General features: G+C 35.8%; 1 protein-coding gene across 5 annotated transcripts; it reads right to left on the bottom strand.

The window, feature by feature from the left end:
- On the bottom strand, window positions 1–24,369 carry LOC143757959 (dual specificity testis-specific protein kinase 2). 5 transcript variants are annotated; one of them, XM_077248593.1, is made up of 10 exons: window positions 24,097–24,369; window positions 23,421–23,487; window positions 13,084–13,277; window positions 11,877–11,998; window positions 10,514–10,562; window positions 10,084–10,233; window positions 4,060–4,233; window positions 3,615–3,698; window positions 1,411–1,497; window positions 1–1,233 (listed from the first exon to the last, which is right to left on the bottom strand). In XM_077248593.1, exons 2-10 carry the CDS (start codon window positions 23,452–23,454, stop codon window positions 1,132–1,134), a joined length of 996 nt encoding a protein of 331 aa, XP_077104708.1. In that variant the 5' UTR covers window positions 23,455–23,487; window positions 24,097–24,369; the 3' UTR covers window positions 1–1,131. The 5 variants fall into 5 exon arrangements, with proteins under 5 accessions (XP_077104708.1, XP_077104707.1, XP_077104709.1 ...); XM_077248592.1 differs by having other exon boundaries at window positions 23,421–23,484; window positions 24,105–24,284; XM_077248594.1 differs by having other exon boundaries at window positions 23,421–23,490; window positions 24,109–24,282.
- Between the last annotated feature and the right edge of the window lie 2,024 nt (window positions 24,370–26,393).

The raw sequence follows: 26,393 nt of genomic DNA on the forward strand, positions 1-26,393 counted from the left end.
TTAAAAACTAATCAATATGCTTTTATTGGTAACTAATAAACTAGAAATATAACTGAACCCATATTTGAATGTAAGCAAACACCATGTACACAAATATAGTCAGGAATAATACAAACTGCTCGATTAGATTCAGTAAACAAAATAGATCCCCTTTTAGAAACACTAGTTAAAGGGCTATACAAACATAATAACCCTATCTACAAGGAAAAAGTACAAGACGAATATTCACATATTTAAAACCCCTGTGTGACCTGAGAAAATAGTGATCCACAGCCTTTACTAAAGTACATTAACAAACAGCTTTGGACTGTTATATTTAGTATGATCGTTTCGCACTTTACACCTAAATGAACTGAATTTTTATTCAGAAATACACTATGTATTTAAGTGGATCTTTATGCATGTTCTATGAGCACATTTTTGAGAAATTGAATTGGACATTTTAGAGCTCCATTGATCTTAAAGATGTTTACGCTGGGAAAATGAGTGACATGGAAAGCACAACAAGGCAAAAATGGGTGACAACAGTGCATGTCAAATGAGCAACTGTGCAATTACTTGGTACAGTAAATGTACTGATGGAATATGCTTTTTTTAAAGAATAAAGGCAAGAGGTGAAATTAAATCTAGCACACCTTAATTTCTCTAGTTTGGTTTGTTCCAGGTTTGTGCAACCTTTGCTGTATACTTATTTTAAACTCGTTTCCTGCTTTTGCAGCTATAAAAAAAAGAAAGCTCATATTGTATTTTCCTGAAACCTTCAATCAAGGAATCAAGTGCAAGGTCCATGTTGAATTTGGTCTTTTCAAAAAAAGTTGACAAGTTGGTCCATAATGAATCATTCTACTTTCATCAATCTGAGAAAAAAAAAAAAACAGAAAAGGTAAATTTCAGCCTCTAAATTGGACTCTTGCAATCGTTCAGTGTCACGGCTGCAGGCAGGGCGTCCAGAACTGGTTATTGAGAGAACATTCAGTTGAGTGGTTTTGATCTCAATTACCAGACATTCCCCTGTATGTTCTACTCTTGGGAGAACAGAGTGCCAGTCACAGTCCACTGCTGCAGACTTTTATGCAGTACAGTGCCTTAAATCCTTCAGTCCCGGGGTTTGTTAGGAGGGATTTGGGAAGATCACCCTGTGGTTAGGTTGTTGTCTGGTGGCTCTAGGGTCTCGGCGATGTCCTCCAGCTCATCCAGAAGCTCAGAAAAGGAAGGTCTTCGGAATGCATCCATCTGAGAGAAAGAAAGAAAATGGATAGGCTTTGGTGTTTCATTGAATCTGTTATATATACATCTTCAAAACAGTTAACCAGGTGAATTGGGATGCCGCATTGTGAAAGCTGAAGGTGAAATCGCTCACTTGGCAGGTGTTATTGCTATTCACGCCATATTAAAAGCATCACTTCATACCTGGCAACAGCTGGCCGACAGCTGCAGAACCCGCTCTGGGCAACCGTGCACCAGCTCTCTGAACGATTCCACATCTAGCCCATAGTCCTGTGAACACGATGTACATTTTGAAGTAAAAAAACAACAACCAATGTAAATTTTCTTTTCACTCGTTCCTTTGAAAGAACATGGAAATGCTCCTAAAAGATGTGTTGTTGTCAGATGAGTCTAAGACAAACTCTATCTTACCAGAAAATTGTAGGAAAATTTTAGGTCTGTTGTACCAAAAAATTAGTTTTCACCAGAAGATTGGAAGAAACTTTTCACAAACTATATTTCACCAGAAGTTTGCAAGACAAACTTCACAACTATATTATATCAGAAGTTTGCAAGACAAAATGTACAAACAAACTATATATTTCACCAGAAGCTTGTAAGAAACACTTTAAAAACTATATTTCACTTGAAGATTGCAAAAAACTTTGCAAACAATATTTTACCAGAAGATTGCAACACAAACGTTACAAACAATATTTTGGCAAAAGATTGCAAGACAAACTTCACAAACAAACTATATATTTTACCAGAAGATTGCAAAACAAACTTTACAAACAAACTATATTTCACCATATGATTGCAGGACAAACTTTACAAAAAATATTTTTCACCATGAAATTTTAACACTTTACAAATAAACTATATTGCACCAGAAAATTGTAAGACAGACTTTAATCAAACATACAAGACGAACCTTACAATCTAACTTTTATATCTCAGTCATAAATTAAGGTCAAGGCAAACTTTATTAACAATCTTTATTTCACCAGATAACTCTAATTATAAATTGGTTTCTATGAAAATTTCGCAATGTTTATAGTTAGTGTGAGTGCAATTCTGTTACGTAATATATATGCTACCGGTCAAAGTTAGAAATAATTATGATTTTTCAATGTTTTTGAAAGAAGTCTCTTACGCTCACCAAGGCTGCATTTATTTGATGAAAAATACAAAAACATTAAAATCTTAATTATTCCAAATTCCAGTAGTGTATATATACCATAACCATGTGTTTTTAGCCTCATACATAAATTAACAACTACTGTGAAAAAATAGATTGACCAGAAAATCATTATCCCTGATGTGGTAGAAGAACGCAATGAATAAATCCATACTAAAGAATCTAAATGGCCTTGCGATGGTTCCTTTGACCAAGATCAGATCTATCTGTTCTCTCCCCTCCAGACAAAATCGGTTGTCCATCAGCATTAATGAAGCGTAAATGACCACACTGCTGTACACCAGAGGGCAAATACTCTGTCTGAGCTTCCTTTTATCCCCAGTGCAGGAAAGAGCACATAACAAGCCTCTCTTAAGGGTTATATGTAACCATCCCAGAACTCATGTAAGTACTAAATTATGCATTCTGTGTAACGATTTAGAGTAAATGAAAACACACATTTACCTACATTTATGGACAAATCTTTTGAAATAAAGGACATATATTTGTGATCTGGAGAATTTAGATTTCATGCATCAAAAATATAATCCATGTCTTAGTGAATAAACTTAATTTTAAAATATTTATAGTCATAAATTATTTGTATGTTATGAGGAATTGCTTGAATTTGTTTGTTTTTTTGGCCCAGAAGCAACACTGTACGACAGTGGGATGGATATGAGTGCAGTGGATATGGATGCAGCATATCTACTACATCATATATTTATTAATAATTTTTGCATTATTTATTATTACAGTATTTACTTAACATTTTATTTAAAAAAATAAATAAAACATTAAGCTAGGAGCAGTGAAAGTTTGTTCCACTAATGTTTCATTTAATAAAAATGGTTTAATAGTATTGTTCTTTGCTGTTTTTTTTTTTTTACTATTCTGACATCAATAAAAAATACTACATTATATATATATATATATATATATATATATATATATATATACACTACCGTTTAAAAGTTTGGGGTCTATACGATTTTTTTTTAAAGAAATTAATACTTTTCTTTAGAAAGGACGCATTAAATTGATCAAAGGTGACAGTAAAGACATTTATAATAATGCAAAATATATATTTCTCTATTTCTTTATTGATGATTTATTTCTTCATTGATTTTATCATTGATGGACATTTTATACAAGAAAAGTAAACACATTTTTTAAGCATTGCTTTCCTAATGTATGCGATAGAAGGTTGATGGCTTTGAGTATTTACCTGTGTCCTGGGAAGCACCTCTGGGTCAGCAGGGATTCTTGCTAAGATCTCACACAACATGATCCCGAAAGAAAAAACATCAACCTATGATTAAACGGAAAAAATGGCCAGTCAGCAGAGATTGAATTCAGTCTCTAATCACATCAGCACCAGCACTGCCTCTCTCTTTACCCCTGACACTGAGGGAGAAACAGTTTACAGTTTATTGCATAATAAATGACTGTCCAAATCTTTTCCTCACCCCTGACCTGATTAAGTCTGACATCAAATCAGAAGGTTCATTTTTAATTAAGATGTAACTGCAAAAGGTTATATGGATTAATGTGAAATCTGTCAGCAAATCAATACTAATTTCGTTTTCAGGGAAAAGACTATTCAACCATGAATGTCCTAATATCCTACACTTTCATTTTCAAAGTCATCATTTGTTATTTGTTCTCAGTACCTTGCGATCGTACGGCTCTCCTCTAAGCATTTCAGGGGCCATCCAGAAGGCCGAGCCCACCAGAGACAGCTTCCTGTCTGGTTCATTTGCGGGCAGTTCCCCCACCTCTCTGGCCAGCCCGAAGTCAGTGACCAAGGCCTCCCTGCCACGCGAGGTCACGCGGATCAGACAGTTCTGCATCAACAAAAACAGATTACACGTGAAGTTTGTTGCATGAGTCACAATAGGAGATCTTTATCTCACGTCTTTCACTGCAGTATGAGGAAAGAAAGCAGTAGGAAATTGGTAAAGCACAAAACAACAAGGAAGATTTCTCTCCATCTCAGATTACCAAAACGATATGCAGAAGTCAAATCAAGTCACCTTTATTTATATAATGATTTAACGTTATACAACTGATTGTGTCAAAGCAGCTCTACAGTGATAACAGGAAAATGATTCAATGATGCACACAGAGTTCATTTCAGATGTACAGCAGCTCTAAAAGAAAATAGTGTCATTGTTCAGCTAAAGTCAGTTCAGTGTTGATTCAGTTCCATTGAAAAGATCATCAATTATTGAATTAGTTCAATTCATCTATAAAGCAGCTCTGCAGAGTTGGCTGATGAGAGAGGCCTGTTGTTATTTTTCAAAACAGAACTACCAAGCACAGTTACAGAATTACACCACAAGATGGCAACATTGCTCTATAAAAGGATTAGGATCAGCACTAAGAAATGTTGTCTCTCTGCTTCTCTTTCATAAAATCCAGCTAGAGCCTGAAGAAAGATCCAGTCATTACCGGACTGATCTATTCAAATCTGACCTGGTCATCAAAGCTGTGGAAATTTATAGTTCCTATTTTCCTCTATTTTCTATCTTAAAACAGAAAGTTACGGCTGTAACATCAGATTGGACTAATATATATTCTTATGCAATAGTATTATGAAAAATTTTGTTTAATGTTTAAATTCAATTATATTGTATAATCTAATAATATTAAATAGATTATATAAAATATAATAATTACTTTTAATCATAATTAAATATAGATATTTTTATTAATAATATTAATTATGCATTATAATAATATTTTTAGTACACAACAACCTCACTGAAGTGAGTTTTACTGAATCATCTCTTGTCCATGTTATTCAGCGAATGTGTGTAACCAAGTGAATTTCATTCTTCACAGTTCTTTCCATGAAAAATTGTCTAGACACATTTTTCCAGTCAATGAGCCAGTAACATTAGTGAGTGAAATGCACAAATTGATAAATAATATGATGCTGAATAGTGAGAGAGAACACAAATGAGAGAGGCATCCAGCTAGGCTTCATTACACAAGCATCATCTACACACACAAGAGACCAAACTCTTCTCTCTGACTTCACACAGAGCATCAGGTAGAGCTTTACATCAATAAGACATCAATGAGAATGTGCAATGCAGTTGTGAGTTTGGTATCAGGCTCTGAGGTTTCATGTGTGGCAGTAACAGTACCCCTGAATTTTAAATACACCCACTGACAAAAAGCGGATATACAACCACACTTCACCTCCAGGCAGAAACTTGAACTTGTCGTGTTATGTAAGCAAGCCAGTAATGCTTCAACCCCACACTGATAATGGCATCTTTGCTTCAATTAATGCACTTAGATAACAGACAAGTGAAAGAAAACAACACTGTGGTGGGTGATTGCGTGGTAGGGAGAGGTCGTGTGTGTCTGAGTGTGTTCATGGTTAGGGATAGGTTTAGGCAAAGGATTAGTGGATAGAAAGTATAATAATTGTATTATTATTACTAATTATAATGTATAATAATGGTCAATAGAAACATCATGATAAAAGCATACACATAAATAATGCTGTGTATTGATTTAAAAAAATGTAAATAAAAAATCATGGATAGTGTTACAATCTGAATCTGTAGTAAACTATAGGATTAATTTTTGCACAATGGATTTAAATATCACAAATCAAGTGGCTTGTTCAGGTGTGCTATTACTTCATTGCTCCGCCTCCAAAGCTCACCCTCCAATTCTAACCGCCCTGCTCCGAGTCGGACAGCTGGCGGGTGCACTAACAAGGAAAACAGCATTTTCTAGCAGTCATCAGCTTGCACAACTCTCACTAGATGGCCTCAGTTACATATGCAATTCAAGACTTAGTTGTTAGTTGCAAACAGCACAGGAGCTCTAGACAAACAATGGTACTCAAAACCAGTGATATTCATGTATGGAGTGGAATCAAAGCAACCTCTGCGTCTGTTTTCAGGCCTTCCCTCTTAGCTCTGTCCAGCACTGGAAAGCTTTTCTAAAATGTTCTCATAACTCTTCATTTTTCAGTGATTTTCTTATGAGCTTTTCACTTTTGTAATGTCTCTCAGCCAACTCTCTTTCTACAGTCTTTCTTCAAATCTCCCTCTTGCTCGTTCTCTCTCCTCCACCGTCATACGCACCCTAATGCCGATCTGCTACACGTTTGTTGTTGTGTCTGGTTGTGCCGGTTCGACCAACTTTCAAACAGCGTTTTTGAAATATCGCTTACCCTACCTTTAAAAAAAGAAATAGGATGTTTTAAACATTTAGAGAACATTCAGAAATGACGTTTTCATAACTTAATGGTAATGTTAACAAAAAGTATGTAAAACATTTTTGTTGGCTGGGACCCAAGCTACCATTCCGAACACCTTAGCAACCACATACAGAAGGAATGTGATAAACCATTCAAAACCCTTTATTACGCACATAGCAACACCCTAGCAACACCCTAGCATTGCAAGCACCACTCACATTCTAGTATGTGAAATCATTTTTTTTTCAAATCCAATATAAAACTTATATAAAAATAAAATAACAAGACTAAGGCTATGTCTGTTTTTAGTAAAATTGTGTGTGTGTGAGCAGGGTGAGAGGATAAAAGCTTGAAAGTTGAGTCAGCATGTCATTTTATATAGAGAGAGTGAGAAGAAAGGACAAGAATAAAGAGGCGAAAAGCAGTCGCAGGTCTGGTGTTTATGAAATGGTGAATGTTGGGTACAGCATTAGCATAAAAAAGGTCTGACCTCCTCATCTCTGTTCAAACACACAGTCCTGTGCTCACTGCTCACTGCAGCCTGGCAACTGACACAGTTAAATCGGTCAAGACCATGACTGCTTTTCACAGCTCAGACTTTATAGGGGTGTAGGATCCCTTCCCAAAAAGTAACACTTTTGTATTTTTGTCTACTTCACTAACAATATTAGTGACCATCATATACACTACAATTTAAATGTATGGGGTCTAAGAAATTAATACTTTTATTTGGCAAGAATGCATTAAAGGCAGGGTTGGCGATTTTTTTACAGAAGTTTTTTTTTTTGTTATGCTGGATGAGTTTCTTCACATCCTGATATCAATCACTATGGCTACGTTCAGAGTCTCAGTCCAAATCAGATTTTTGTGCATATACGATTGAAATCAGATCAAAATTAGCGAGTGTGAACTGGAAAAAATGACATGAAATGCAATTTTTTTAAATCCATTTCGAGCTACATCATATGCAGTTTAAAATCCTATTCAAAACGCATTTCTAGAAATCCGTTTAAGTCTGACCGCTCTGATCGGATTTCGTGTGGTTAATGTGACTCTCCCACACCACGAAAAAACGTAAACGTCAGACATTGTTATTGGAAACATGCTGAAAGTTGCAGCAGAAACAAGGTTGTGTTGTTGCAAAATGCTGGACGAGCAGAAGGCAATGTAATGGAGACATGTTTTGAAACCGGTGGAGACGACAGCACAGAATAAAGCCACTCATGCCAGCCTCCTACGGTTCTGCCGCTGCCTCAGAGGACGCAGTAGTCCAACGTGGCGGATAGACGTTGTCATGTGGTAAATAATAAGTCAACATCTGTATTGCAAACCCCTCCATGTTGCGGTTGTTGTTTTTGGCGTATGCCTATAACACAACACCATTGCCATAGAAACCAATGGAGATATTCCAGAAAAAGAAAGACCAGCATGGACACACAAATCGGATCTGAACAGCTGCAATACACAGTGTGGCATCAAAAATTTTAGGTCAGATTCCAATAGGATACACAAATAATCGGATTTGGACTGACAGTGTGAACATAGCCTAAGTTAAGTGGCTTAGATGTATTTATATGTATATATATCATCTGTGAAAGATGTAGGACCATAACATTTTCGTCCAATCATTGCATGTGTATTTCAACATATGTATTTCCATACCTTCGCGCAGACATCACATTTCATCAGCACACTTCGTGCTATGCAGAGTTAGACAGACGTCAGTCACTGAGCACCGAAACAGCAGCTTTTACAGTTCCTCCTGAACCAAAACAACAAGCTTATGCTGCGTTCATGCCATAACTACTGTAATTTGGAAGAGATGGGAACCCATGACCCATATACTTGGAGTGATTTGCGACTCAAATTTATGTATTTCAATGCCAACACTGTCAACGCCGAAATGAATTGCAGCAGTCAGGTGGTACAGGTCAGAGCTCTTTAAGTTGTTTATGTTCTTTTTCATTGTAATGTTATGTGCTGGGTAATGTGTAATTCTTGAAGGATCATGTCACACTGAAGACTGGAGTAATGATGCTGAAAATTCAGCTAACATTTTAAAATATATTAAAAAGACATCTGTTATTTGAAATTATAATAATATTTCACAATATTTATTTGTTACTGTTTTTAATATTTTAATCAAATAAATGCAGCTTTGGTGATTCTAAGAAACTTAAAAAAATAAAATTTGAATGGCAGGGTATTTACAGTAGGAGTTTCAGAGTTTCCTGATGTTTGTTTCCTTCACTGCACCTGTACATGGTTCATGGTATATTCTGTAAACATATTCAGAAGAAAAACAGAAAGAAGCATCTCTCGTTTTTCCCTGGGCTAATTCTATTCCTTTACAGCACACGTCTTCTTTAGGACACAATGTTCTTTACAAAAAAATTTGAAATACCTTGGCCCATGGTGTGAGAATGGTCACGTGTTTTGTTATCTACATTCCATCGCTCTGCTATTGTGTTCATGATGGACAAATGAAAACCATAACCGTAGTAAATCTCAGATATGACTTTACTTTATGACTTTACTTTATGACTAACCAAAGCCTTTCACTCAAGATATTTTCAATCTCACACAGTTTCACACATTTCAAAATTATTTGTTACAAAATGCCATTCAATATTTTTATAGTTTCAAATGTGAATTTAAAGTATTCAAAAGTGAATAGGAGTCAAAAAGATATTTTTTCAAATATACCACATTTAAAATGCATTAAATTCATTGCAAAATTTAGATAACATAATATTAACAAGCGGCATAAGCAAGGAAAAATCCAAGAACTAACTTCACTTTAGTTGGTTAAAAGGTAATTGTAAAAATAACAAAAAAGAGTGAGTTCAGAGAAAATGTCTAGCAATGGTTAGCAGCAGATGTCTCTTTGAAATATTGTTTACTTATATGCAGTTCAATTCATTTTTATTTACAATAATTTTAGTTTAAAAGATTTTAAGTGTGACTAAAGCATCCAGACAACTTTTGGGTCACTGTGTAAGTATACCAATCTTCACTTTGACTTTGAGTGGGATTATGTGAGATAATATTATGGTTACCTCATAACTAATATCAGAAATTAAAGCAATAAAAAGTAACAAAAGTATAAAAGAAATAAAAAAGTCTTTGCCACAGGAACAGCCAGCTATGTTATATGTGAAAGGAACTAATGGACACAAGAAAAGTGTACTAACTACCAGTTAAACACTAGAATATGTGGTCTCGCTGAATCATTTTGTCCAAAACATTACTCAGGTCAAGTCAGGCAAGTTAATAGAACATTAGAGCGAAAAAACATTAGCTCATGTTTCATTGGAGTGACATTAGAAATGTCTGTTATTATCTATAATTGCAAGGCGTGTTCTTGGCACACGCCTTCAAATCAAGGTTGAATGCTGCAAGGTGATGTTTCATAATATGTCTTTGCCATAAACTGCTAAACTTTGATCCCTAAATTCTGCCAACACACCTTAGAGTTGAGGTCTCTGTGGTAGATGTTCTTGTAGTGGAGATAGGTCATTCCTCGACTGATATCACAGCACAGTTCGATCTTCTCCCTCCAGCAGAGGCTGACATCCTCTCTGGCCAGCAGTTCCTCCAGACAGCCTCCACTAACATACTAGGAGGAGAACGAGGGAAGCACATGAGATTATAAAACGCTTCCAATCCTGATCTGATTTATACAGTGAAAACGCAACTCACTTTTACAGCATGTTAAATCAGGAAAACTTTTGCTTCGTAGAAAATTATATACTCTTGACACATTAGAAGAACATGATGGTGAGTCACTGGTTGTGTCATAAGATTTGACGGGCAGCCTATTAAGAAAGCTTGTACTGGATTCACTGAATTGTGAATCCTAAAATGATTTATCCTAAATCCTAAAATTTGCCACCCACCTCGAGAATTGGGTACAGCTTGTTCTCCTTGACACAGATCCCCAGGTACCTACAACAAGAAAATTAGAGTAATTTATCCATCTGAGAAATAAGGAATTATGTAAAGTTTTTGAACATTTATTAGCTATGACAAATCTTTATACATCTTTATACATCTGTGTAAACCCTTTTAAGAGATAAATTCTAAAGCTTGTAAGTGAAATAAAACTTAATTTCAAGCATTTTAGAATATCTGTTTACCAGATACTATAGTAGTTTTTTGTTGCTATTGGGTTGCTAGGGTGTTTTGGGTGGTTGTTAGGTTATAGATGAGGCCACTTCAAGCCGCTATAATACTATGGCCTGAATACACAAAGGGTAAATGTTTACTCTTAAATCAGTCATTATTTTTATGTTATGAATTCTAACTAATAAATGTCTGATAATACTATTTTGCCAAAATAAATTAAAAATAAAACAAAAATAGCAAGTCAATCGTTTCATATTCTACAAAAGAATTTATGCATAACAGCATTGTACAGTATGAAAAATGTATATTCATATGGAAATTTGCTAAAGATTATATTTAACAGTGTTATTACGATTTGAAGACTAACTAAGATTTGAAATTAATATATTGAATTAAAATATTAGAATTTAACATGCACATTTAAAGGGATAGTTCACCCTAAAATGAAAATTCTGTCATCATTTAGTTGTTCCAAACCTGTATAAATTTCTTTCAATTTATGAAGATATTTTGAAGAATGTCAGTAACCAAACACTTGATGGACATTCCATAGTGATTGATTGACTTCCATAGTATTTTTTCTTCTCCATGCTATGGAAGTCAATGGGGTCCATCAACAGTTTGGTTACCCTTATTCTTCAAAATATCTTCATTGTTCAGCAGAAGAAAGAAATTCACACAGGTTTGGAACAACTTGATGGTGAGGAAGTGATGACAGAATTTTCATTTTTGAATGAACAATCCCTTTTAAAATCCAATAATGATTGACACCAATGAATTAAAAATCTCTAATACTTGCCAAAAACTGACGGTGTAGACATATAATGCATCCTTACAAACAGCACTAATAATGATGCCTGTTTTAGCAAGCATTACTAAAGCTCAGTAACTAAAACAAGGGCTGTGTTGTAGGCATTACAGTCTCAAAGGCTAAAGCTTTTAATCTCATAATTTCATTTAAATTGTAGCCAATCACTGGTTACTTTTGTTAAAAGTCAGGAAATTTGAACCCAGTCAGGTTTTATTATTTAGAGTCAGAGTTGTTTTCTTCCCATGTTCTGAGTTGGTGTTATAAGCATGAGGCCTGCGTGGGATTGATGGATGTGATTAATCGTGTGCGCAGGGGCGGCTCACCTCACTATGTTCGGGTGGGAGAGTTTCTGAAGTAGACTGATCTCCCTTACAATGCTGTTCTGATCCACGTCGTTCTTATAGATCTTCAACACCATTACTTTTTTTGTAGTGCTGTGCATCACCTGAGCGGTAGAAAACAACATCATATTCACTAAACTGTGAGTTTCTTTCACTGAGATTCTGTAAACACATTCACAACAAAAAGAAGCATCCCTCTTATTTTCCCCTGGGGTAATCCTCTTCCTTTACAGCACACGTTTCCTTTAGTACACAATGTTCTTTACATAGAATATAAATCCATGATTTCTTGGCCCGTGGTGTGAGAATGGTCACAGTCGAGGCATGTGCCACAGTTTTTCATGCTCTGTGTGCACTGATATTAAACACGCTATCCATCACATTCTACGTTCTATAACTCTGCTATTGTAAAACTCTGATGTGAGCTTAGTGTCTCACCAAAGTCTTTCTTTCACTCAAGATATCAAGCACAAAGGGTTTCACACATTGGAAATCCCCTTTGGTATTTTTGTAAGGTCTACTTGTAACAAAATGCCCTTTATTTTCTTTCATGAGGTAAAAGTAAAGCAGGACTGCAAATATTTTGCAAAACAAGAGAATAAAAGTTAGCATATACTGTAAAAAAAAATGTGGTTAACAAAATGTGATTCCTCAGTTGTTTTTTTATCACCTAGTTATTTTCTTGTTTGTGAAGGCTTTCAAGACTATTTAAGCTTGACTGGGTGGTGACAATACATGACGTTAACCTCTATTTCTTTGTTGGGTTAAAAACTGTCTGCAGGATGTAGCTTGTTTTTGGGAGACTTCAGACACGTCATGTCTGTACAGTTCTGTTGTAAGGACTAATAGGGCCGTGACTTCCAGACAAAATGAATAGTAGATTTTTTGGCTGCAGAATATGGTATGGAACAAAACCTTAGCTCTTGAAAGGCAGCAAGTGGTGGAACAAAAACATTTATCTTGAACGCCTGAGATTTCACAGCTTTGATTAAATCAGTGCTCTTTCACTAAAGGGTCCGATTATCTAATCAGATTCTGTGCTTTTCAATATCAGCGACACAGCAGCTGCGTCCATTTTTACATGCTGCCTTTAGGACATTCTAGCAATTTTAGTAAATTTTTTGCAAAACTTTCAATCTCCAAACAGTCATTTGTTTTTTCTCCTCCATTATTGACAGGAAACTCTTACCTTGTAGACCTTAGAGAAGAAGCCGGTTCCGATAAGCTCTGCGCTGAAGTCCTCCCAGAATTCCAGCTTGCGGACGGTGGTTCGGAGTGGGTGCCAGCAGTCGATCTGGCAGTAGGTGTCTGTGGACTCGCTGATCAGCGTGGGACTGACCGGTTCCGGAGTCTCATCTACCTCACACATCTTAGAGATCTCATCTGCAACAAAAAAGCAGAAGCAACAGATATAAAGCTTAGTTTTAAAGAGCAGAAGTAGATGTAGAGTAATCAATGCAACCAAGATTTATTTGTAGCCGAAGATTTTTTTGTAATACAGCAACAATTAATCATAAACAGCGCCTTAATCATATGACGTAAGACCAGTTTTGTAGTAAAGCCAGCATTGTTTGAGATCAATACTAATGCCCAACACTGCATCTATACGGAGGATTATCCACAGATACATGGGAAAAAAAACGAGATGGAAAAATGACAGAACAGACAATGAAAAAGTAATTTACTTTATCCTTTGGTACTTTGGTTTGGTACTTTTTTGTACCCGTTTAATCGCAACTCAATTATATTTCAGGATACATTTCTTTTCTCCAGCTGTAACCTCAAATAATAATTCTGTTCTATATAAAATACTTTGAAGATATGTGCATAGTTGCAAAGCCTTTACAAAATTTTCAAGTATACTACACACTTAAAGGGATAGTTCAGCCAAAAGTGACAATTCTGTCATCATTTATACCCTCAAGTTGTTCCAATATGAGTAAGAAAACAGTTGATGACTTCCATAATAATAAAAATATATACTATGGAAGTCCATGGTTACTGTCAACTGTTTGGTTACCGACATTCTTCAAAATATCTTCTTTTGTGTTCAGCAGAAGAAAGAACTTCATACAGGTTTGGAACAATTTGAGGGTATCAATGATTTTTCATTTGAGGGTGAACTATGGAGTCAAGTCAAGTCACCTTTATTTATATAGCGCTTTTTACAATACGGATTGTTTAAAAGCAGCTTTGCAGTGATAACAGGAAAATAACGCAACAAAGAAAAGAAAAAAATAGTGTCATAGTCCAGGGGTGCGTTTCCCAAAGCCAACTATGGTCGCAAGTTCCGTCGTTACCAATAGAGTTCAATGGAAATTGCGATCATAGTAGGCCAACGATGCTTTTGGGAAACGCACCCCAGATTAAGTAAGTTCCGTGATGGTTAATTTTTGGTGTAACAAAGTTATTAATTTAGTTTATGAATCGCTCTGGAGAAAACAGTGATGTCATTGTCCAGCTCAGTTCAGTTTTTTTGATATAGGTCTACGATTACTTTGCAAATGATTTTAATTTCAAAAACATTTTAAAAACATTTCCATAGAAATGTGTATATCGTGATATACAGTATATTGATATCAACCAAAATTGTAAGAATACCATAATATAAAGTTTTGTTTATATTGTTCACCTTTACTATAGTCATAATTTACTGCATGCAAGTGGTACAAGGTAACAGGATGATACAGTTCAATGAGTTTGCGATGACATCAAATCTCTGAAACATACTCAAGAAAGAGTTTTGTTTGAGAAACAAGTAAAGGAGATACCCTTGAGCACACCTGCAGAATTTACTTTGTTGTCACAGTTATATCCTATTTCAAATTTACCCAACTCAAAAAGAACCTTTTGGTTGGTCACTCTGGATGTTGGCCAGACGTCTTTCTATTTCAGTTGGCAGTTTTTGGTGTTCTATATAGTATGAATGTGTGTAGTATGAATGGAATCAGGACATACTACATACAGTATCATGTGACCTATCAGTGTCAGTTGCGTCGCTTCAATGACATTCCTAAATCCTCTCCTGTGGCCTCATGGGATAGTAAAGTGTCCATCATATGCATACTTCAGAATCTCGCCGAAGTAGCAAGTCATCCGGGTACTTTTTGCCAACTCTTTTATGAGTTCTGTAAATTCGGACATACTTCTTTTGTCACATACTGTTTTTCGACAACTATATAGTAGGGAAGAATGCGATTTCGGGTGCAGCCTGCGACTTTAAAGATGGTTTGGCTTTATTTAGGCAAAGAAGAGGACATAACCATCCTCTAAAAGATTCTTAATGACCTCACTGGATTAACTCACAACATGATGTCAAAATGTAGACTATGGTCTAAATAAAAAGGGGCCAGCCAAAGTTTATATTTATTTATGTCTCTCCTGATGCTTAGTGTAGATGATGCCATACACTGTGCAAGCCTTTATGTGCTACAGTAGCACAAACTTGTTGCTGACCATGATATCTATAAATACCACGGCTTGCAAATAAAAAGTCTTCGTGTGCATGTGTGCATAGTGCGGATAATCTAGACATTTTATTGAGTTGTTTATTAGCGTGTCAGCTGGAGATTACATCATTGCTCGACTGAAAGCGCGTCATTTTTGGTGCCCAGAGCACCGGGTGTCCTAACTGCCCAATAACATGTTTACTGGGTTCCACACGTAACATCCTACAGAGTTTCTCAGTGATGATCCTGCCACAACCTCCATCCATCAGCTGCCATCAACACACCAGCCAATGACTCCAGGCTACTGACACCAACACACTCCCTCGCACTGTATTAGATATGTGTTGGCTTAGATATTCAAAGCTCTGTATCGTATGCAATAATCCCAAAGGCAATGACGTATTGCTGCTGCACGGGAAAGATCTGTAAAGTAGAGTTCATGTAATATCAGTGTTAGCTCAGCATAAACAGCGATTAGATAACTAGCTGGCCATACATATGGAGAAAAGGCTATAGTCCTTAGAGATGTTTTGCAGTGTTGCTCTGAAGTTTGTCTACAAGATACATAATTTAGTCCATCAACATGTTTTGGTCAAGTTTTTGTTTTTATTGCAGCTGCCTATTAAAATAGTTTTGACCTTGTTTTTGTGCTTGTCGTTGTTTGAGTTTTACAAATTACAATGTACTACCCACAAAGCATCAGAATTACTTTGTCATAGTTTATTTTGAACATGCACAATAAAAATACAAAAGTTATTTTTGAGTAACATGAAAATACCATGGTATATGAATATGGTAATCATTCAATACTAGTACAATATATGTATGTATTTACAAAAATTTATTATTTTATCTAATCTCTTAAATGTAATATTAAAAAATTTAAATATTAAATAAAGAAGAAGATGCTCAAATATTAGATAGTTTTGATTTATTTACCACTTTTTACCGCACCTATACCAGCACCGGTGACTTAAGAAAATTTTAGCTACCAGTGAAAATTCACAATTCTCAAAAATTTAATTAAGCAAATGTAAAATAACACTGCATTGTCTTCACTGTATTAAACTTCCTTATTAATTAACCCCTTATTAAAATGACAAAAGTTATTCAGTCAAGAGCATTGAGTGATTTCTTTCTTTGTCCTTTGTTGTCTGATTAACATTAAAAACAGACAGCAGCAGGAATATTAGGCTACTGTCACTTTAAGAGCGAATGCTCTTGCACACATGCGTTTACTTTCTCAACTGTTTACGATACTTGAGACATGTTCACAAAGAAACTCGCTATTTCTTTATATAACTGTGTGAATTTGTCTGTGATTTTGACGTGGCCTTGTTAGAATTCATAAATAATGTTACTGGCCAACTGGCGAGTGACAACGTTTCATATTCTCGCCACGCCAATTTTTACTCGCATTTGGCGCTTGGCGAGTGTTCATTTTAGGCTAATAAATATATATACTTCTCAGATATACTTGGTCACTATATATTTCCCATAATAACATTTGTGTTATTTTATAGCTTTGATAACTTTACTATTATTCTAAATTTTCAAAATAGTAACAATAAAGAATCAGCTACAACTTTCTTATACTGTTTCACAAAAAACCATGGTATTTCAATCTGATAAACCTGTATTACAGTACCAGCACAATACTGTATGTAAGGATGATTTGTGGAAAAAACATGGTGTATGTTGAGTGCATACATGCTAACAAAAGGTGTTGATTGAAACATTTCTTTTTCACACTTGGTTGATATTAAATGCTTCCGCATTGCATTTGTGTGTGGTTGCATGGGTGAACAAACAAAAGCATTTTTCCAAAAACTTCCCTGAATACTTAATGAAGGCATATGTACGTAAGATGTAATAAGATCCATCAGGGTCTAAATCTTGGTATTTCTGTTATCATCTACATGCATCATTACCGGAATTATATAAAGTAAACCGCACTCAAAGAAAGACAGGTCATCTAACCAACAAAGCTGACATAACAAGAGATAAGATAAGAAACTCACAAATCCTGTATGATAAGAGAGAGAGAGCGAGAGAGAGAGAGAGTGATTGCTGCCAATACATAACTGGCTGATATTTGATGTCTTGTACAATCACGCACAAGCCCATGCACAAGCACGCACACGGATGCACAGACGTACCTTGCCTCTCTCACATGCACATGACAATGGTGAATGTAGGATCGAGTGACGTGGTCTTTGAGGGGGTTTAGCAACCCAGGGAGTCTTCTTCGGTGTGTGTGGGTATGTTAATGTAAATGAGACATGGAAAGAACAAACAAGTGTAGAATGGATTCAGATGTGGTGTGACGCAAAGCGCTTGCTTGATCTGTACCTTGGAAAGAGTGGAAGAAATTGAAAACAGGGATCCTGCTGAAATAGTGAACAACAACTCTTTATCTACTAAATAAAAAAAGGAAAAAGAAAGAAAGAAAAAGGGTCCAATTCTTTGCAAAGCAAAGCCATTTTTGGGTGGATTGGGGAAAAAAGTGGTTTACAGTGATTTTGTCTACAGCAAAATGAGACACTGTTTGTCTATTCAACAGTGTTTTTTTCCAAAAAAACGTTTCCAATGGGAGCACCGCATATTCAAAACGCCAGCAACATTGGCGTTTTTTCATCAAAATTTTTTATTCAACTTTGAGTAAAACACAATGCTCATTGCTCGTCACTGTCACTTTTTACTCAGCCGCCCAATCACGGTGGAGGAGAGGCGGGACTAATCGACCAACCATCACATCCTGGGTTTACAACGACAACTTTCTACGTGGTTCAGCCATCTCCTCATCCGAAACCAGGGCCAGAACATAGTACTTTACATTGTGTTGACCCACAGTTTAACAGACTAAAATGCATGTTTGAGCTGTTTTAACTGAAAGCAGCTTGCACTGATATATCTTAAAATATGTCAGTGCCATTGTTTTGTCTCAAAATGCACACCAGTAAAGTTTTTTTCTATGGCATGTTTATAAAAGCCACTTAAATGTCTTAATTGAACCAAGGCCTAATCCTGGCTTAATCTAAGCCCCTCTGCGAAATCAGATAGTCTTTAGCATTTGGTGTCCACCAAAACATTTTCAACTTTTTACTCTCGGCAACACACAACAACATCAACAAAAGCACAGCGCTCAGCATGAAATAGATGCTCGGTGCCTCATCATGCTGCTGCCGTTTTAAATATACGTCGCTCCATTTGAAAACAAGTGAAAAAATATGCTACCATATAGAAACACTTTGGTGGGACACAAGTTGACACAACCTATAAGGCATTCAGGTAGTTTTCACTGTGATTATCAAAACTCTTCAAAGTCCACAGATGGAAAAACACAAAACATGGGCTTTAGCATTTAAAACAACTGAAGGGTTAAAACAGGTCATTTACATAATAAATAATTCAGTGTAAGGTGAGAACTCTCGTGTGTGTCACTTTGGAAGCTCTCCTTTAGAGATATTAAGTTTCCTTATGTCTGTGTGGCAACTGAAGCTCCCTGGGTCGGATCCCTTCTGCTTTCTATGACGTGAGCTCGAGAGTGTGTGAATGACACAGAAAGAGTGAGAAAAAAAACGAAAGAGGCGATGAAGATTACAGTTTGGCTAGATTCATCCCAAAGCTTCATATTATGTTAGAATATTCAGTGCAAGTCGTCTCACAGCTGGTTACTGAAAACACAAGCTGTGAAAATCTGTGTCATTTCAGATCGGTAACCATCTCTACTCTAAGTGCTTTAATTTGGCCGATAATAACCCTGAAGTCACACGTGGGTTAAGCGGGTCTCAGTCATCATAGGTAATGCAGAGGACACATGCATAATTTACACATACAGGACGGGTGTGATGAGTATTCAAATGCACTGTGGACAGAGACACTCCTATAAATGCAGGTCAAATATCAGTACAGCTAATGGAAATCAAACCAAACTGCAAAGGAGTTATATGTATATGAATCAAAATAATACGGTTTGATTCAGTTTGTTCCATAAGAAAAATGACATGCTTTTTTATTTTTCTAGACTGTTTAAAGGGGTCCAGTCATACATGTGCATGCTAATAAAGTTGATTGCAATAAAAACAGTGGTAATTTAGTTTTCCATGACCATTTTCTGGCCTCTCTGATTATTAGAATCAAACATGCTTTCTCTTCTGCTGCTGTGCCTTTATGGACGTCTATATGTAAATTAGAGCTTTGTATGTGAAATGATTAGTCAAATGAATTATATAGTTGGCACCCTTGCAAGGCCTGCATTACATTCTGACAGGTTCACACAACGATCCACACTGAAATGTGACGCAACTGTTAAAGTTGGACTTGGATCAGGAACATTGTTGAAAATATTTTTTTTTCCCTAACATTATGCAGAGCTGTTGTGCAGGAATAGCGAAAGACTTGGCAGAGTATATTAGTTTATGTTAGTTATATATAAACTGTAATGATAGTTACTTCTTCTTTTGGTATTTAGGATAAATTGTTTCAATCCCACTTTTCCCTTATTACTTCACCATGACTGGCCGAGCCAAACCGAATACCGAAAAAGTCTTGTTGGAGTGGATTGGAAATGTTAGAAATAGCACAGCCAGAGTGAAAGGATAGTACAAAATTCTGTAGAAAACCTTCTTAAAGGGGTGGTTTGCCCTTTTCACAAGATGTAAAATAAATCTCTGATGTCCCCAGAGTGTGTATGTGAAGTTGTAGCTCAAAATACCCCACAAATATTTTTATTGACATGTTAAAATTGTTACTTTTTGAGGGTAAGCAAAAACGCACCGTTTTTGTGTCTGTCCCTTTAAATGCAAATGAGCTGCTGCTCCCAGCACAGGGGGTGGAGCTTCAACAGTTTGTGTCCTTTTACCTCACACAGACATGCACTGAAAATGTCAATGTTTATGTTCAAATCGGAGTCAGACAACGATGGAGAGACTCAAGAGGAAGTGAAAACTTGTAGAATGCAACAGGATATTTCTGAATGGTTAGTTGATGAATTTATGTAGCTTATGTTTAGTTATCTTCCAGTCATTGATTAGCATATTCTGTCATGATAATCTATACTAATTTGCGTTCCCGGGGGAGAGGTTTATGTAAATTTTAGGGTTGGAGCTGTCACTAACCAGGGAGGAATGTTGTGTAGTCCCTACCAGCCATTTGTTGTAGTCCTTTAAAAACGATTTAAAAGCAAATATCTTCCTTTGCTTTGAACTTTGAGCTTCGTAACTTTGCAACAACCTCGTTTATGCTCAAACAGCAACATTACACACTAACTAAAGTTAAAAAAGTGAAATCATAATCAACCACCCCTTTAAAAATCATTTGTCTGACACTCGAATGTTGCCAAGTGTAAGTATCAATTAATGTCAATACTACATGAGGTCCAACAACAAACAGACATCTTCAGGGTGTAATGACAGGTTATCCGTTTCATTAAAAAATAAACAGAGTAAAGGAGTCACCCTGCAGGACATGAATAGCTGAGCTCAGGCAAACACTGGAAAAAGCTGGTACGGTGAAGTCAGAGAAGTCAGACACTACTCACTCATGTACTCACAGTGATTTAAGGCCATGAACACTATAACCTTTGGGGTCAGTAAGATTTGTTTTAAAGAAATTAAAAATATTTCAGGATGCATTAAATTGATTCAAAGTGACTGTAAAAACTTTAACATTTGTAAAAAAAAAAGAATAAATTCTATTTCAAATAAATGCAGTTCTTTGAACTTCATAATCATCAAAGACTCCAGAAAAAAAAAACACTGGATCATGTGACAGTGAAGACTGCAGTAATGGCAGCTTAAAATTCAGCTTTACCATCAGAGGAATAAATTACATTTTAAAATATCTTAAAATAGAAAAGAGTCATTTTAAATTGTTGTGTTTTCAGAGTCATTTTAAATTGTTGTTGTTGTTTTTTTGGTTTAACTTATTTTTATATATTGGTGACTATTTTGGATTTTTCTGGTATTTGTGTTTTTTAAATTTTTTAATAGATGATTGGGTTAATGAGTCTGATTATTAGATCAGTTGTGACGGATCACGTTTATATAAATTGTATCTTGCTGAGTTGCTGTGTACTTGTTGTTTGCCTGAGGAAGACCTTCGGGCCGAACATTTTATTCTCTTACTTTGATTTATAAGCTGTTTTCCCCACTAGGACAAGGATTTTGGATATTGCAATGTTTGTGGGGACATTTCGTCCCCATAACATAGGGTTTACCTGAACACACACACACACACACACACACACACACACACACACACACACACACACACACACACACACACACACACACACACACACACACACACACACACACACACACACACACACACACACACACACAGAGGGTGTGGTTCATGCCAAGACACCATTCTGTGAGATTCCACACTTTGTGAAGATTCTGCAGCACCTGATATGAGAAAAAAAGCACATATCTGCTGTTCTTACCAGACTATCAAGAGGACAGACACATCAAATAAAACCCCGAAGAAAGACCGTAGAGAACTACATAAACAAAATTCAGAAAGGCCAAATCAGTGTGGTCTAAATAACTGATACGTTTAGAAAAGCAGGCTGTCCAGCAAAGGCACACACACATATAAAAACGAGACTCTTCCGTTGTACAAGGGTTTAAAGACACTTGATCTCCATTTGCACGTGTACGGATGGATCTACCAGCTCCATTCAATTCTACAAAACAATACAAAACGTGAGGGAAAAGGTCATCTGATTTTCCACAAAGGATATTTATTCTAATAATTACATCAAGAAAAAGAGAGATTATAGCTGCAGCCTGAGATCATTAGCAGGCTCACTCAGTCATAATGAATCAAAGCCCTTGTTCCTTTTGTTTAGTCTGCAATGCATGTGACCTCAACCGTCTATTGAGACCTTCCACTACAAATGCGAAAATCAACAGTGATTCCAACAACTTCCATGTTGAACTAACTGAGTGACATGCTGTCCATATCATTTATTACTGGCTTTATTCCCCTCTTGGGTGACACCACATAACTGTCAAAGAGGTAACTGACCTCAGGTATGAGATGTATCCATAGTTTGGCAAAACCCATAAGCAACAATATGAATTATAGTTTAAATAAATGCATACTTAGTGAGCATAAGAGAGTTCTTTCAAAAACCATAAAAAATTGTAATATCAGGGGAATGTTTGGTAGCTCGACCCAGAGTATAAATAGACATCTTGACTTGAAATTTGTTTAAAAGTATAGGGACATTCAGTGCTTGTTCGACAAAGCACAGAAACAAATTTTGATTTGTCTCTCAGTTTGTAAACAAGAAACCAAAAAAAAGGACAGAAATGCCTTTACAAGTCTATGGGGAAATCATTTATTGTTTTGCTTCCTGTAAAGCAACTGATAGCAGAGCAAATCAAAAACAGTCATTTTTATGTAAACTGATTTTAGTGTAAACCTCATCAAATGTTTTGTTTTGATCCTGCAATGTTTCAGTTTGTGTTAAACTGACAGTGCTGGTAGAAACCCTGCAGTCTCTGTTACCTCGGTAGATATAAATATCTGATTTATCACCTACAGTACATTTCCACTCGAACTCTCTAACCTCTCAACAAACCTTCACACCTACACAATGCGTCAGATGTCACACAATATAATATAAATCCTCTTGATAGATATATAAGCAATACATTAAAGAGAAGGAATATTTTTAGGCAATCATTTTTAAAGTCACACGCACATGATTTGAACAGCCAATGACATAAAACACATCATCTATCAGCATGTGACAGTATATTTGTGTTCATCAGCATTTATAATTGAATATTTGCCAACTGCAGTAAATTTCAGACGTCATTACAGCTGGGCAGACGGACGACCAATGATCAACCTGTCATTTTCCGCTGCAATACAATCCAATCTTCTGACCTAACTTGCAACTAATTTTAACCAAGGCTATTAGAAGGTTCATATGCATCTCAGTCCAAACAAAATATCGGAGACATCAACATATAGCCTGCACATAAAGTTAGCCAAAATATGTTCTGCATGGTCCTTTCTTAAAAAAAAAAGAACACGTAAAACTATTAATACTTACTCCATCGGTTTAATAAGCTGTTCATATGCATCATGAGGAGATGGTGATGGTCAGCTTCCTGTGACTGCTTCTAGGAGAGACCACACAAGTATGAGCAAGAGCAAATGATACCCAAACATGCATTACAGTCTCAAAGAATACAACACAATCTATGTAAGATGAAGTGTTGATTGACTAGGCAGTGTTTATTTCTTCTCTCTGCATTTTTGTTTTGTTTTTGCAAAGCTAGATCTTGTCTACGCTTATAAAAGATAAAGTTACAGTGTTAAACTGTTCTTAAATAAAGTGCTAGATAAAAGATCATTTGATTGTACAGACCATCTTTCAAGCAAAAAGTTTTAAATTGAAACAGAAACCCTAAAAAGAAGATAATATTTTTTTTTTCAATTTTACTATATTTTATATTATTTCTATATTTTTAATAGGCTATATTTTAATTATATAAATAATATATACTACTATACTTCCCATAACTAAATGGAATAACAGTGCAATCTTGTATAAAAAAATACACCATGCATGAGATACTTAATATTAAATGTTCTACATAAAAATATCTGAATGGTTACTAATATTCAGTAAACAAACAAACACATAGTTATCTAAATATGAACTACAACGATATCCTGCAATAATATTTATAATTGAATTACAAGGTGGGAAAATACCCACTTACAAAAACACCTGCCTCTCTCAAAAATCTTCCTGGCACCTTCCAGCGAAAACGTTTGTTAGATGTTGATGGTACATCAAAGCGTGAATACCAGGTGAATACACAGTGTTATGAAGACTTCCTTCTCCAGACCAGGCGCGCAGCTCAGTGCGCATTCACGCTGATCCGCGCGCTTTGCTGTTCCCAAGCACAGAACGCGCGCACAGCTCAAGTTAATAAACGTTTGATCAGTTGCCATAGGAACCTGCTTGCGGATCAGAGGCTCCACTTATCTGCGCATACACTTCTCAGACTGCAAATCTGTGGCGCTTTCAACACGGCACGCGCTAGATTTTTTATTTTAGAATATATATATATATATATATATATATATATATATATATATATATATATATATATATATATAAAAAAGAATTACGTTCTATATATTCTACTGAGTAGGCTACTGATATTATTTTTGTTTGCAGAATGAACAATCTTTCACGAGACCACTGTCCCTCTGACGCCCTCTAGTGTTGTATAAATGAAGGTACAGCTAACGAAAGAGAGAGAGAGAGAGAGAGAGAGAGAGAGAGAGAGAGAGAGAGAGAGAGAGAGAGAGAGAGAGAGAGAGAGAATAATCACATTATGAAATAAATGTTTTTCTCCAAAACACATTGGGAACAATTATTTGCCCTCTTTAATTAAATATTATTATTTAATTAAATATTAAATATAATTAAATTTTGCAACCTCCTTTTTCCAAGGAGTCAGACAGGAGTCTCCTATAATACCTGAAGTTTGGAGAACAACTGACAAGAGATCAGAGACCATTCCTCCAAAAAGAATCTCTCTAGATCCTTTAGATTCCCAGATACCAAAAAGCTCTCCTTTTTTTATCTGTCCATAGAACGTTTGAAAAGTAACTGATACCACTGGAACTTAAAACGGGACAGGTTTTATGGTCAGATGAAAAAAAAAAGAAGCTTTTTTGGCAGTAAACACTTAAGATGGGTTTGGTGCACACAGGGATAAAAAAGTACTCCATGTGTACAATGAAATACTCTGCTGTATCTTTAATTTTCGCCTAATTTTTTGCCAGAGGTCCTGGACATCTTGTTCAGATACATGGCATCATGGATTCGATCAAATACCAACAGATAAAAAATCAAAACATGACAATCTCTGCTAGAAATCTTATAACGGGCCATGTTTGGATCTTCCAACAGGACAGTGATCCAAAACCAAACATCAAAATCAAAACAAAAATGTGTTACTGAGTACAAAACCAAGCATCTGCCTTGAACATCCCAGTCCCCAGACCTTACCCTGTAGAAAATGAGTGGGCTGACTGAAGAGAAAAAGCGCCATCTCAGGAATTCATCAGGCATTATAGGACACTCAGAGCTGTTTCCTTGGAAAAAGGAGGTTACAAAAAGTATTTAATAAAAGGGGGCAAAATATTGTTCCCAATGTGTTTTGGAGAAAAAACTTTATTTCATAATGTGATTCCAAAAGTTCACACATGTTCTAATTTGTTGCACTATTTAAATTTAAGTTATTACTCTATTGTTTAGATGTTTTTATTATTATTATAAGTATTCCAAGCTTTGGCAATATTGTATTATTTACAGTCATGCCAATAAGTAATTTTGAATTTGATTTGAGAGATCAAAATTCTGTCATCATTTCCTCACGCTCTTTCTATCCCAAACATGGCATTCTGCCCACTGTGGATGACAGAATAATTATTTTTGTGTGAACTATTCCTTTAAATCTACACTATTACTATACTGTGCATTGTTTAAAGACGGTCTGATTCTTTTAATAATGAGCAACAAGAAAAAAATATGAAAAAGCAAAAAGCAAAACTAAAGGCAACTTCAATTTATTCAAATAATCAACTGGATACAATATATAGAATTATCAGTGAGATCAGAGAATGTTGTAAAGAGCTCAAACATGCTTTGAAAACATGCTGAATGAAACTGCGTGAATGTGACGGCATGCATTTTTGTAACATGTAAACAGCCCTCTCAACAGTGCTCAAAACGCAATCTCTTTTGTGATATGGATGCAAACATTTACCCTAGCCCTTCAAGAAATACTGGGCAGATACAGTGAGGAATTATATTGAGAGGTTAGAAATATACAGTACAGCGTTCTCTTCAATATACACCTCTACAATCAATCAATTCAAAGTACCATTTGCAGGATTAGTATCTGAGAAAATGGCTATACATAGGAAACTGAAAGATGCTGTCTTTGATTTCAGCTGGTTAATTTTGCTCCTAGTTTTGATCATACAGAAGAAAACATGG

Source organism: Siphateles boraxobius, unplaced genomic scaffold, assembly GCF_051911475.1.
Source record: "Siphateles boraxobius isolate OS27281-9 unplaced genomic scaffold, OSU_SipBor_1 11, whole genome shotgun sequence".
Classification (NCBI taxonomy): domain Eukaryota; kingdom Metazoa; phylum Chordata; class Actinopteri; order Cypriniformes; family Leuciscidae; genus Siphateles; species Siphateles boraxobius.

Coding starts and splice junctions, on each gene's coding strand:
- LOC143757959 (XM_077248593.1), bottom strand. CDS start 23,454: ATGATGCATATGAACAGCTTATTAAACCGATGGA. Junction 11,999..13,083: donor TCTTCTCTAAGGTCTACAAG/GTAAGAGTTTCC, acceptor TCTACCGCTCAG/GTGATGCACAGCACTACAAA. Junction 3,699..4,059: donor GAGAGCCGTACGATCGCAAG/GTACTGAGAACA, acceptor GTTTAATCATAG/GTTGATGTTTTTTCTTTCGG.